The sequence below is a fragment of the Parasteatoda tepidariorum genome, chromosome 2 (assembly GCF_982258835.1).
Source record: "Parasteatoda tepidariorum strain Cologne lab strain chromosome 2, Ptep-v5.0, whole genome shotgun sequence".
Lineage (NCBI taxonomy): Eukaryota > Metazoa > Arthropoda > Arachnida > Araneae > Theridiidae > Parasteatoda > Parasteatoda tepidariorum.
The window spans coordinates 27,925,114-27,940,354 of record NC_141756.1 but is presented as its reverse complement, the minus strand read 5'-3'; the positions used below and the strand labels follow the sequence as shown (position 1 = coordinate 27,940,354).

At 31.1% G+C, this 15,241-nt stretch overlaps 1 protein-coding gene across 1 annotated transcript in view; it reads left to right on the top strand.

Annotated features, from left to right (window-relative positions):
* The window catches only part of LOC107442511 (uncharacterized), a 38,529-nt gene extending 23,658 nt beyond the window's left edge, over window positions 1-14,871 (top strand). Inside the window, exons 2-4 of the mRNA XM_016056097.5 lie at window positions 283-420; window positions 6,557-6,639; window positions 12,385-14,871. Of these exons, the coding sequence (XP_015911583.2) occupies window positions 283-420; window positions 6,557-6,639; window positions 12,385-13,635 (1,472 nt within the window). The 3' untranslated portion in view covers window positions 13,636-14,871. The remainder of the gene's footprint in view (window positions 1-282; window positions 421-6,556; window positions 6,640-12,384) is intronic.
* Window positions 14,872-15,241: the final 370 nt, after the last annotated feature.

Genomic DNA, 15,241 nt, shown 5'->3' with positions numbered 1-15,241 from the left:
GGGTACTTACAGTGATGTATCACATAGTGGTAGATGACTATATGAATTTATAGTGGAGTCTTGAGGATTAAGTGAAATCTCTAACTGTGTGTCTATAGTGATGTCTCATATAGTGACAGACGATTATATGAATTTATTGTGGATTCTTAAGGTACACTAATTGAAATCTCAAACTGGGTGCCTATAGTGCTGTCTCATATAGTGGTAGACGATCATATGAATTTTTCTGAGATTTGCACACTATCTTTTTGATATTCATATTATGTTCTTGTTCTGTTGCAGCGAGGACATACGGGCGTCGCACCCACGGGAGTCCTCCTCCTCTTCAATCTCCTCAAGATGACCACAGGAGGTCTCGGACCAAAATGAAATGCCTCATCTCCATAGGACTCATCTTACCTGCACTGGCCGCTGTCATTGGTAAGATTTTTTAAATTTACTCCTCCCCTTTCCTCTTGAGGATGCTATACCACGGGAGAAACTTTTCATTGTGAATTCTGTTTCACCTCCATACGTAATTCAAAATTTAAATGAAAGGGAGTTCAGGTTCCCCAGCGTGATTTTAAATTATTTATATAGTGAAAGTATGTTTGCCACGAACAGTTTCTCCGGCGGTATATTGTCCTTTTCAATTGTACTGTTGGGTTACTTTCATATATAATATACGTATGCATAAAACACTACATTAATCAAAATATTATTTGTATTTTTAGGAATTAATGTTTTTTAAATGATAGTGTATGATTACCATTTTTTTCATATTTTGTCTCAAAAGCCCATTCCCGTCGAATGCCTTGTCAACGAAAAGTTTTATTTTGGCCTACTCCGTAAGGGAGTCCGAAGTAGATTGCTTGGAAGGATTTTGTATAATTATTCTCACTTTTCATACTTTGTGGGAAAAAAAAACACCGGGAATTCTATAAAATATTCTATACAGGAATCGCAGTGTCCTACAAAAGAATTTATAGCAAGAGATAATCTATATGTTTAAGGCTAATATCTCACTTCAAGTTCATAAATATATTTGGATGTAAAATGTATTTGGATGTAAAATGAATTTGGATGTAAATGTATTTAATGTAAACAAATGCCACGTTTAAAAAGCCAATCAGGATCGAGATACCTACAGTACGTACGTCACTTGAAGGTATCTCATTAAATTAAATTATGTAGTAAGTAAGTTATTTTTATTTCTGTAATAAACTCCTAGTAAGACCGCGTCTTCACAACAACAAATACAAAATAACTGCCTAAAATTGGAAAACATAGTTAGAAGTTAACTTTTATGTAGTAATCACATAAATGAATGCAAATGAATTTAAATGAGTCTTGAATCAAATGAATTTCGAGTTTAAAAAAAAGTTTGTGGATAAAGTTACAATTGTAACCCAGCAAAATTAGTAAATTTATCTTATTAACTCAATCGAATCTGAAAATAAAGATGAAGAATTCAATCTGTGTTAATAAAATAAAAAAAAGAGATTTTTAAATTGAATAACTTTTAATTTTGAAGTATCAATCTGTTTACCGTCAATAAACAAAAATAAATGTGTGGCAATTATGGTAATTGATGAACCAAGTGAAAAGAGGTTATAGTACACTTGTTTATTAAAAAAAAAACTTAAAATTAATACAATCGTTTAACGGAAAATCATTTTAATGGAACTCGTGTTTTGTGGAAGATTTTTCTACGCCAGTTGGGAAATAGAGTAAACTCCTCAGTAAAGGCCTTATTATGAGATAATAATAACAATAAAAAACACGAAATTAAAAAAAATCGAAATGAGAAGTCTGAAATTCGAAAAAAGACAGTTTTTTTTATGTTTATCTATTCATAATAACTATTATACAGATACCATTATTTTTAAATACGAAGAAAATATATTATTTAAAGATTAAGTTATTTTTTAATACAATATAACATTAAAATACGTATATTTATACATTTTCGAGTTGCTTAATTTTGTCGTGTTTAAAACAATTCTCATTATCGTCTGGCCGTATACAAACTGCAAGCGATTTTAGTTTATTTTCTGCAGACTATTTTAATTAATTTAACTAGACTTTTAAAAACTTAAAATTTCGGTATTCTTTTGAAATTAAACTTTTAATTATAAATTAATGAGTTTCTATACGAAGGTCAATGAAATTAAATGAAGAAAAACAATACTACAGTGAGACAATCAACACTTTTTTTTATTACTTAAACTAAAGTTTACTTTGTTGATGAGAAACATTAACCGTCAATTTAGAAAACAATTTGGGTCAACACAGATTTTTTTTTTATTCTCAGAAAGTAATTTTATTGTTGTTATATATTTCTGCTCTAAGCTTTTTTCTATTTCATTCAAGATTCTAATCTATCAGTTCAGCGTGTACTATTTTAGGGGAAGAATATGCTATTACTTTTATTGCATTTTTGCTGGTTCCAGTTATTTATCACATTGTGTAAATGCATAATATGTATGCAGCGTTATGAAACCTTAATTCCTTTGCGGACTCAAAATTTAAACTACTAAAGCAGATGAAACAATCGTTTTTTTTTCTTCACTACTTTTAAGTCAATATCACTTGTTCTAATTTATTGACACAGTTTAAGAATTTTACTCTTTTGATTCGGTGCAATTAGTTTCGAAAGTTAATTGAGTTCAAGTTTTAAATATGACTCCTTACTTCAACTGTTAATTTGATTATTAATGTAAATTTAATGTTTTTAACTTAATTATTAGTAATTTTAATTTTTCTAAATCTTTCACAAAAATATTTTATTTTATCGTAGACGCGATATATATTGCATTTTATTGTCGCATATCATAAAATTATCATTATTATTTTTTAAAGAATAAAATTAAAAAACAGTTCTTTTTATTATAACAAAAATATATTGTTATTAATAAAAAATAAAAAAAACTTTTTTATTGCTAAATTAAATAATAATTTAGAGAAAAAACTAGTATGTAAACAATGAGGAAGTTTCAGATTTACTGTAATCAGATTACTGAAAAGATGTCCAAAATCATCACAAATATGCTAACGTAATGTTTGAATGACTCTTTGTCTCCGAATTGTTAACTTTGTCTCCGAATTGTTTAACGTAATGTTTGAATGACTCTTTGTCTCCGAATTGCTTAACGAAATTTTTAAAAATCAAAAAATGAATAAAATAAAAGTATCAATAAATAAAATTACTAAAAACGGATTTATTTGACACAACATTCTATACCATTTTCCTTTTGTAGAACATTGCCAATCAAGCAAGTCAAAAACAAGTCCTAAAATAAGCGTGAAAATTCCTGTGAGAAATATCATTTCCTTTACGCCTATGTTTCTCGAAATGTCAACCGACAAAATGATTAATGTAATTCTGTATCTTTACATGGAGTAGGTTGAATGGATTCATTTTGAATATTTATTTCACACCTACCTAACCTAAATGCAAATATTCATGTCATGGGACACAAATTGAAAAAAGAGAGAAAAAAAATTAGTTATTAAAAATTCTTTCCGAGTTTATTTTCGCATGTCCCATTTTATTCACGATTCTTAACGAGGCAGACTTGAGACGATCTAACCTTTAGCTTTTGTATCCTTTTCAAATGACGTAACGAAATTTCCTTTTTGTTGCAAGAAACATACAATGTACTTTAAATGTAGATTACTGGTACTTTATATTCATATCCATCATGTTAACTTAACCAATTTGCTTTTTTCAAGGTCAAGACCACTTTGGACAGAGAAATAAATGCTTAGTAAATGTGCTAAAAAAAATATTAATGTCTTAACTTTCACAAAAAGAATAGACTTGATACTTTTTATGAAATGTTTTCTAGATTTCCTTTAACATTTTATTTAATGAGACTCGTAAAATTTTTTAGTTTTTAAGCTGAAATTTTATCAAACTCATAAAATGATATATATAAAAAAAATTTATACGTGTAAATTTGATTTACGACCTTAATAATACAAGGACGTAAAAAATTAATTTACAAAAATAAGTTATCGCGCCGACTTGTACTAAAATTGTAGCGATTACCCTGACTTTCAAATAATTCAAAGATGAAAGACTTGGTTGTGTCTTATGATGTTTTTAAGTAGTACTGACGAAAAACAAAGTTATTTTCTTACGTAATTGTTGTAGCCTTCATAATCGCTTTAAATTTTATGGAAGAGCTAGAATCTCAGAGTTGGCAACTCTGATTAAACCATTAAGGCCCGACCACAAATGACGAATACAAAGACGTAAAAAATGAATTTTCGAAAGAAAAAAAATTCTCGCGCCGATTTGTACTAAAATTGTAGCGATTTAACCGACTTTCAAATAATTCAAAGATAAAAGATCCTGTACTGTCTTATGAAGTTTTTAAGTACTGGCGAAAAGCGAAGTTATCACTTAAATGTTGTAATATTCATAATCACTCTAAATTTAATGGAGAGTTAGAATCTTAGAGTTGGCAACTCTGATTTAAACCATTGAGACTCGACTACGAATGTCGTGAAAAAGGACTTAACGAAAAAAGTTCTAGTGCATTTTGTTTAACATCTTACGACGAAGCGTCCTATGTATTGGGAAATATTTGGTACAATTTTATCACTTAAAAATTAGTGTTTTAAGATAATTTTTCCGATTGTATGCCTTTATGAGGCAATTGTCTGTGTAAAAATATAATTCGATTTACCCTTATTTTTCAGATTGTATTCTTTTACAAAGCAGCTGTCTGTGTGAAAATATAATTCGATTATTTTTCTGATAGTATGATTTTACAAAGTCATTATTTAAAGCTTAGGTTTCGGGAGGCTCTCTCTTCTTTTATCTCCTTCTGTTAACTAACCTATTAACAACACGCGTACTTTGCTTTGACTTTTGTCTTTATTGCGCTCTAACAATATCTATTTCTTATTTTGATACATTCATTGTTTGATACTGCATTCTTAAAACACCATTTATATATATATTTTTTTACTTGCCATCTGATACCAAATACAATACCAAAATCATGTTCTTATTTATATTCTAATTGGTTTTTTGTTTGATACTACATAGTTAAAAATCAACATTTCCATTTTTATTCTGATTTTTCTTTACTGTTTAGTACTGAGAATTGTTAAAATTACCATAATTTTTTAATTCTGATTTATTTACTGTTTAATATCACATTAAAAATTAACGTTTTCATTTTTATTCTGATTTATTTGCTGTTTAATATCACATTAAAAATTAACGTTTTCATTTTTATTCTGATTTATTAGCTGTTTTTATACTATATTGTTAAAATCACCGTTTTCTATTTTTATTGTGATACACATGGCGATTATTGTGATTCACATGGCTTTTCTTTAAGTAACTGATGTGGATTCATAGAGTTTATTTTCATGAAACTGTTATTTAGGCTATCACTTTTATAGCAGGGAATTTTAAGTTAAGTTTGAGTTATAGAAAAAGTGTCATGGTTATGTTTGATTTGGTTTTTTAAACATTAATTCCTAAAAACTTAAATGGTCTGAAGTTATAACAGAAAAATTTACGGACTATAATTACATTCTAAGTGTTACTTAGAGAGTTTTCATTGAAGCAATAAAAATTAAATTTATTAACAATTTATTAACACTACCACCCCTCTATCTATAGAACCAAGTCATATTATTCCCGAAGCCATATTATTTCTAATACTCGTTGATGTTTTAAATTTTTTTTCAAGTTAATACGAGTTTTTGAAAAGTTATCTTAATATTTGATCTTGAAGTTGCTTCATATGCACGTTTATAAGCATAAAGAGGAAAATGAATTTAAGTGAAAAAGTAATTTTTACATAGAATCAAAATTCATAAATCCCCACACGAATTCCGCAGGTAATACAAAAAATTATCCTAAGGATATCACTTAAGTGACGTATGTATACTCACAATTGTGATTATACGTACACGTACTTACATATCACGTTTTAAAGTACTAAAAAATATTTTTTTTTTTGTATTCGTAATTGGTGTTTTTTACTCGTTGGTGGTGTAATAAAATAAAAAATTGTGTCGAAATAGTAAACAAAATAGCATCGAATGTATGTAAAAAATAGTAAAAATATAGCGTAGTATCTCCCGTGGACAAGATAGAGTTGGGAGATTTCAAAAGCATTTTTATCACTTGGACAAAATTATGTAAAACAGAATCTCACCTTGACAAATTAGCTTGGGTCAGAATCTTACTTGGGCAAAATAACGTGAGGCGGAATCTTACTTGGGGTTCCAAACTACGCATATTTTAGTCCGTTTGCCAGATCACGGATAGTCAAAAGTTTATATCATGATTTAGACTCTTATCAATAATATTAATTTATTTAAGCGAAGATTTTAAATTTATTTAGCCACTTCATTTCTTTTTCTTCTTTTTTAATTTTCTGAGTGAAAAAATAAAATAAAAATAAGAAACATTAAAAAAAATTTCGACCTAGAAAGCGTTTTTACCCCTTTTAGTTACCTAATGCGCCGATGCCCTACATTTCTATTTTATAATTTGTATTCATAAAAAGAAAACGACAATAAAACACAGGGTTTCTCTTTTCAGGTGTCGCTGCATGGGCTGTGAGTGCGGATGTGGTAATGAACTCTGGCAACAGTAGGAACAAGGCAGATAATCACATGATGCAGGTAAGGGTCAATGGCGTTTCACCCAAGTTACACACACCTTTCCTTTTCTTTTATCTGTGACATCTTTAACTGAGAGATTGTGAAATGGATGGAGTTTCATTTTGCAAAACCCGGTTTTTTTAAATTTTTTTATTCCTCCTTGTCTTTTGTCTGGTCAAGTAACATAATAGGAACGAAAAGCATAGCCATTTGAAGAATAAGACTTTGATGATAATAATGAAAGATAATAACCAAACAACACAATCATAAACACATTATATTAAAATTGTTGAAAAAGAAGGAGTTTCATTGCTACATTGAGTATCAGTTTTAGTGCAAAGTGCCCGGAAGTTTCAACTTTCCTCGATATTTGAAGTGGTTGAACTTAGCAAATTGATGTTTTCAAAAATTTCGTGCATAGCATTTAAATGCACTGCGAAGTGCTTATCTGGATTTCTGATAATATCTCGGAATTTTGCAAATTCGTGGTGTACAAAACAATTTATAACACCCCTAGCAGCAAAATAACTTGGGCTCTCATTGGGCCAATATTCATGAATTTTGGCTTAGTAAGGATTCAAAAGGCCTTAATTTTCCTATATTGGCCCTATATAGAATTTCCCTATTCACTTTATATTTCAAAGCCACTTTACAACCAACATCGGTTCTATATAGAATTGTCAGATTCACCCGATATTTTATATCCATTATATGGTGCCAATTTTGAACCCATTGTTGCTAGGCACATGTTATAAAGAATAAATTGTTATCGAAGATTGCTACCAATTTAAAAGTTGCGGGGAGAAATTAGTTGAACTATACTACTAATATACTTGATAATGTAAAAAAAAAACAACATCCTTTGCTTTAAAAATTAGAGGATGGATGAAATTGACATGTTTCGAGGTTTCAAAAATAAGTCCATGCTTAACATTCCTTAGACATAAACGGGGAATACAGAACATATTTGAAAAAAAAAAAGAAACACGCAATGTTGGTAACAAAAAATATAAAATATATAAATTTGAAAATAGAAACTAGAAAAACCACTTTAGTAAAGAGAGGTAAATCAGACCAGGTTATATTTTGAAGCACTATAGATAGTTGAACAGGAATTCATATCATTAATTAGGGAATCGGTAGTTCATATGAATGAAACAAGATTCCAGAACATCAAGATGAATTGAAGAGACAAGGATGGGAAGAATTTTGGCTTCATAGAAGATAAATTTATGACCAAAGTTTCAACAGAGTACTGTAATAGATGATTTATCAAATTCTTAATGATGGATACATTTGTTGTGTGCCTTTAATCTAAATTTTAAAGCACGTCTAGATTGCCTGTTTGCACATGATGAATTTCTCCATTTTTATAATTTTTGAAGCTAATGAAGTTTTGACATTATCAAGAATATCTTTCCGCTTTAGTTTCTGGAATTATTCATTAAGAAATACACTTATTATTAGAGCCCGGATTTTGATGACCTAAAAAATCTCAACTAATGCCCTTAAAAAGTGCAAAAAATGCCCTTAAAAAGGGCCAAAAATGCCCTTAAAAATGCAAAAATTGCGCAAAAAATGCCTTAAATAAAGTAAAAATATTGAATTAAAAAAATATTTTGGTCTTTAAAATTATTATGAGTCATTTAAAAAATATAAAGCAATGCAATACTTGTTCTACGTTCATTAAAGGTTGAAAAATATGTTTTATATCCTAAAATAACAAAAAAAAAGGAAAATATATTGACACCAAAATATTTTTATTTTGTATAGAAACTTTAATGGATATAACAACTTCCATCTCATAATATTACTAAATATCAGAATTACATTGGATTATTAAATGTTTTTTGATAATTTGAAATGTAAACGAGCGTCTCTTGTCTGAAAGTAAATTTTCATTCCTGCAGAAGCTTCTTTCAACGTCTACTGATGTTATAGGTGCATACTTGAAAAAGACAGTCTCACTTACTTACAATTCTTCTTTAATTTGAAAAGATTTTGCTTCACCTGTTAATATTCTATAGATTTTCTTCATTGTTTGGAAGCCAGTGTAATAATGAGAATTGATAATAAATAGTAAAAATTGGAAAAAATTAACAAAAAACTTTAAAAAATGCATTAAAATGCAAAATACACCCCAAAATTTAAAGAAAAATGCCCTATAAATCTAAAAAAATGCTCTAAAAGACAAAAAATGTCCAAAAATGCAAAAAATGCAAAAAAATGCAAATGTCATCAAAATCCGGGCCTTACTTATTATATTGTTATACTTTTATTGTAAAATTTTGTTGCTATTTGCCTTGAAGATAAGCATTCACACATACGTAATAATATTACGCATACATTTATCTATTTTTTTTCAGCAGATTGGTACAAATTTGGTTAAGCAAAATAATAATATGCTAGTGGGAAATTTACCTAGGAATTTCTAAAAATGAATACTCATAAATTCCTTAATTTATAAAAAATAGACTAAATCAAAGAAAAAGAAGAAAGTAAGGTTTTTAAAGTACATTTTATGGAAATTGAAAATTCAAAGTAACCTTAAATTAAAGTATTTTCCATCGGTCAGCTAAGGGACCTCGGCGGGGACCTCTCTTTTTAACCAAGAACGGAAGGTTTTTTGGTTTCATCAAAACATTTTGTTTTCGATAGTAACTGTTATGCTGTGACCTCCAACTTTTTTTCACTCTCAAATGTAAGAAAAGAAAAATACTATTTTCCTTAAAGGAGAGTAAACGATATGAAAAGGGTGAACAATAAGAATTAAAAAAAATATTTCAGACCATTCATCTATAATTTTTTCCCCAAAAGTTTTAAAAAATTGATATCAAGTTCTCTTTACTTATTTACTTCTTTTTAAATTTTTTTTCAAGCAGAAAGTAACGAAGTCTGAGGGAGCCATTTGAAAGAAAAAGTAACGATTTCTTATAACAGTCTCGTTAAAAATACGTGTATTTTTTCCTGATAAAAGTAACGAAAAAACAATTAAATTAATTAAATTTAAAAAGTAACGAAGTAAAAGTACGTACTTTTTACTTTTACTTTCGCTACATGTAACGAAATTAAAAGTATTGCCATGTAATCAATTGAGGCACCCATTTGATTGGCCAGTTATTAGTTTAACAAGACGTCGTCAAGACGGCGTTTCTAACATCTCCTAAATGTTTACAAATCCCTAAGAACTATTCTTTAGAAAGGAAATTATTTTCAAAACCATCCAGAACCGGAAATCTTATCAGAAACGAACCAGATCAACGAACCAGAAATCTTATCAGAAATTTTCACTCTTTGATGATTACCTACATTATTTCTATTCATATTTTAGAAGTTAAATAAATAAATTTCAGAAGCATTTTTTTATTTTTAGCGTAATAGGACGACGATAAAGAAGTCTATGGATGCAGTTGTTTATTAATCATATATCATAATGATTTATAATGATGTGCTAAATAAAAATATGAACCAAATTGAATTTTTTAAAATACGATTTTTTAAAATTTGATTTCTCAGAAGTTATTGGACCGATTTCGTCCAAATTTTGTATTTTGCCATGTAAAATTACATTCGTTAAAATGATGTAAAAAATGTACACTTTACTGTTCAAGCTTTTCATCGACTTTTATTAAATAAAAAAAAATAAAAAGATATTAACTAAATAACTAAATGTTAATTTTTGCTCGGAATTATCTTTAGATAAACGAATTTTATAATTGCGTGCAAATTCAATTTGCTTAAAACGCTCTCAAAATATGGCGAAATACTCTCATGTCCATAAATTAAGAATAATGAAGTTCAGGCACAGAAAGAGACAGAAACCAAACAAATTTGACTTATTTGTAAAGTCTATGTATTAAACAAAAGGTAAAAAGAAAAAAAGATGCTATATGTTTGACAAAATTAATAAAAATTGCGATTTTTACTCTCTGGAACAAATTTCAAAAAAGAACCTATTTACAAAAAACAATATAACATGGTTAGTATGATGGTTAATAAGGAGTATGTCTCCCGGACGATGCCATACGGGCCGTACAACGCCTAGGCATGCTGAGTATCAAATTATTAATCTGATCTTGGGGAATATTACACCACTCATCAAGCAATGCCCTCCGAAAGTCCGGTAGACAGGTGGGAGGGGGTTGACGGGCTGCAATTCGTCGGCCAAGCATATCCCACTCATGCTCTATTGGATTCAAGTCCGGTGAATATGCTGGCGAATCCATACGGGTGATATCCTCCGATTGAAGGCATTCGTCTACAATGTTTTCACGGTGAGGACGGGCGTTGTCGTCCATAAACAGAAATTCAGCACCCATGGCACCCCGAAACAAACGTACATGTTGTTCCAGAATGACATCCCTATGGATGTGGCCCGTCATCGTTACACTCTGAACATGCAGGTCAGTTCTGGAACCAAGAATAATTCCTCCCCAAACGAGTCAACCTGCACCACCGTAACGGTGTCGTTCAATGGTGTTGTCTTGGTGGTAACGGGTACCTGGCGCTCTCCATATGAAAATCCGGCGAGAATCAGACTGCAAACTAAACCTGGACTCGTCGATAAACATCACATAAGACTACTGTTGCGGTGTCCACAACGCATGCTCTCTACTCCAGGCTAATCGCAGGCGACAGTGAGTTGCTGTAAGTGGAACACATCTGACAGGCCTACGAGCATATAGACCAATGTGCCCTAAGCGTCTGTACACGATCTGCCTTGAAACTGTCGTACTGGTAGCTGAAGAGAGCTGACGAGACAGGTCTGATGCTGTGCTCCGTCTGTTTCTTTTGGCAGTAACTGCCAAATACCGGTCTTCATTCGGCGTTGTAACTCGGAGGCGACCTGTGCTGTAACGTCAACTTACATTACTATCATCTTGGAATCGTTGCTAAAGCCTGGAGATGACATTCTGGGTGATTCCAAATTCCTCGGATACTTCCAACTGGGTACGTCCACATTCCAGTCGTCCGATGATTCTGCCACGTAAAAAATCATCCAAATGCTTCCTTTGCTCCATAACTATGCTGTTATTGCACTGAAAGGCTTTTAAAGCGCTTGTGAACAATTTTACATCTTTGTCACCATTCCTTATATACCCCTCTCTTACACTCTCGTCATTGTGACGTACTACCAGCGTCATCTAGTGGTTTCCTGTAATTTGCATATTCTTCTTCAGGATGTGTGTGATAATTTTACAGGTGAAATTTTAATTTTAGAGTTTGATTTCCGTGTGATTCTGAATTATCCTTAATTTATGGACATGAGTGTACACAAAAACTGAAATTAACAAAAAGTGTCCAAACTTTGGAACGCTCTCTTGACCAAACTATTGGGACCATATTTTTCAGATTGCGACTACCCCCTGAATTTTGAGGATCAGAAATATGAATCTGTCGAAAAAAGGCATGTTTATTCAAAGAAAGTACATTTTTGTATCTGATTTTGTAGCTTAAAATATCGTCTGCACTAATTACTTGGCATATTTGAGGTCACCCCCGAGAATCATTAAGATTGAGTCCTAGAACGTGAAGATCCACTCATACGATCAAAAGTTATTTAGATTGATCCGTTTATTTATTTACTATTTTTTTACGCACTGTAATGTATGATCAATGTCAATGTAATGTATGATAAAGTATTTTGAGATAAAATGATTAAGATTCAATTTCACTTTGACTCGCTTTCCTAGCTTTGCATCAACAGTGATATCATTAACTCATTTATGATTAAAATAATATTACTCAAAAACTTTTTACTTTTAGAATTTTCCTATGGAAAGTGATCATCGTAGAGACATATTTGGATCGAATGAAGAGAGTGATAAGATTCGACCCCAGAATCGAATGCCTGAGTCAACAACAAAATTAACAACGACGACAACCACTACAACTACTACAGCAAAGCCAACAACACAAAGCTCAACTACCATTACTACAACTACGAGCACAACGTCAGCACCTGGAACACTCTCCCCAAAAGAAGAAAACGACGTGAACGCCATTCTTTCAAAACTCATATCGGCATCTGGGGCTGCTTCTGGGGGAACTGGACCACGATTTGTGGTGGTTGCCCCATTACCCGATGGTACGGATGCTTTTCAGAGTCCACCTTCAACATCAACCATCTCGAGAGCAGATCATTCTCAAAAATCTCGAGATAATTCATGGCACGTATCTGGTCCGAGTCGGCACGAATCAGATCTGCAAACCTCTGCTTCCTCACACAGTAAAAGAATTGCCCATTCTACAGCCAACCAGCCGATTCATCAAAAAAACCTAACCAATCGAATTGGAGCTAGCACAGATGGCTCGTCTAATCGCAGAATCGGTCCTCAACCGATTGTAATCTCAGCCAATGATTACCACAATGGAAATACTTTTAATGGTCCTGAGATAGAAATAACAGGCTTTGATCCGTTTGATTCTATGATGCAAGATGCATTGTCGGCAAGTCCTTCAGCACCCAAAGTACACCAGTCACCAAACCATCCAACGTACAACAACAAGCGCGGGCCACCACAAGGAATCTATGGCAACAGGAAACCTCTACCACTTCAAACATTCGATCACAAGCCTCAACAAGTGTTCGATCCTCACATGATGAATCAAAACAAGCACACTGTTATCAACAGTCATAATCCTGGTTTGGTTGCTCTGCCACCAGGTATGGGTCCACCTCCCTCAGTAGGCTTAAAGCCGATTCAAAAGCAAATGCATCATGCAGATCCACTACAAGCAGCTGAATCGAATAGGTGGGGTTATCACGGCCCTCCTGGTGGTTCTTATCATCACAAACCTCCTGAAGGTATATCTTTGAGTATATCTTCACCCTCACACAGTGGAACACACGTGTCTGCTTCAGAGCCAGTGAGTGTTATAAAAAGTTTCTTCCTGCCATTTTTGCCAAAACCAAGATTAAACATGAATGCCAGAGTGGTATTTGGTGTTGTTCTGGACAAGGGTATGGGTTTGGGAGGGGGTAAGAAAGATGCTGGACATCATCCTTACCACTAAAAGAAAAAGCCTTTTCCAAAATCAAGAGATGATGTGATAATTGATTCCTACGGAAATTATCAGTAGAATTTTAGTTGCAGTTGAGCTGCGATTCTTTTGACAATTTTATTTGTATACATGGCTGAATTGTTTGATATTATTCAGCCTGTACCAAATAGCTACAGTCACTATGTGGTGAAAAATGCTTTCTTATTTATTTCCATGTCCTAAGTTAGCAGTAATAAGTTTTATTTTTCTGAAAAAATAAATTCCTGTACCCATTTCGTTCTTGCGTTGAATTTTCGCAATAAAATTTGCAAAACCTCTCTCGTAAATAATAAACAATATATCTTCTTAACCATTTAAGTTATTTATTTTGAGAATCTCAAAAAACCAGAAAATGAAATTTTTTCTACACACAAATTTAAATAATAGTTTACTGAATATATGTATAATTTTCAGTAGATATTATTAATGCAACAACTGTGAATTCAGGTCTTTGTTCATGAATAATAGTTTAAACATTTTCTGATCAGTATTTTCAATCTGGTTTTTAAAATATCATACTAAATTTTATAACCTTTCTATTATGACAATATAACAATTATTACTGTTGGTAACTATTACTCGCAAACTTTCCTTACTTATTCACAGTATGATTATCTTGAAATTTTATAATTTCTTTTCTTTTTCCTAGATATTGCCAGTATCATATACGGGATCATGAACGGTTTAATGAAAGTAAAAAGTGGTAGTTTTCTCTTAAATTACATTTTGTTTAGCTTAGTTTAAAATATTGATTTCAAAAAGATATTAAAATTAATTATTACACTGGCTAGACACAGATATTGTTTATTAGTTTTATAAATATAAACAGTTTTTTTAAAACACCATCTCCCCGCCCCCCCTCCAGAGTTAGCGTTTACGTGCAAAATCTGGGAAAAATATCAGGACACAACTTTGAGACCACGGGAATTCGGTAGAATATCTCAGAATTCTATTTGATACCCAGAATTTTCATAAAAGGACCCTCGAACAAATCACATTTTATTGTAGAAAGATAGTGATATTAAACCATGAAGTGCTAAAAGTATAAGATATTTTGCTTATTTAATGACTTTGTATGGTAGGTGGATTATATTGGAATCATTGAAACCTAATGAAAGCGTTACTTAACATAGATATTATTATTTTGCATTAAATATGTTTCAATTTTTCTACATTCTTTCAGCGTTTTGGGCACAAAAAAATTCTTCATTTTTCATTTTAAAAATAGATCATATTTTTCGTGAAAATAGCGACAGGCAATAAATTTTAATCTGGCTAGTACCTTCAAAATTGTAATTTCACACCCTGATTTAAATTATATATATTTTTAAATAATTGGTAAAAATAAATTAATGAAATAATCCATGTTGAATAAATATAAATCTTAAAGATATTAAATGTAATAAAGTCAATGAAGTAAAAATATAATAATTTTCCTACAGAATTAAATTTTATCTAGTATAATGAAGCTAATAATAAAAATTTTATTCTTTCTAAATCTTTTAGGTCTAAAATATTAAGATTATCAGTGTAATGATTGTAATATTACATTTCTTAGCACCGGATTCGTACAATAGCT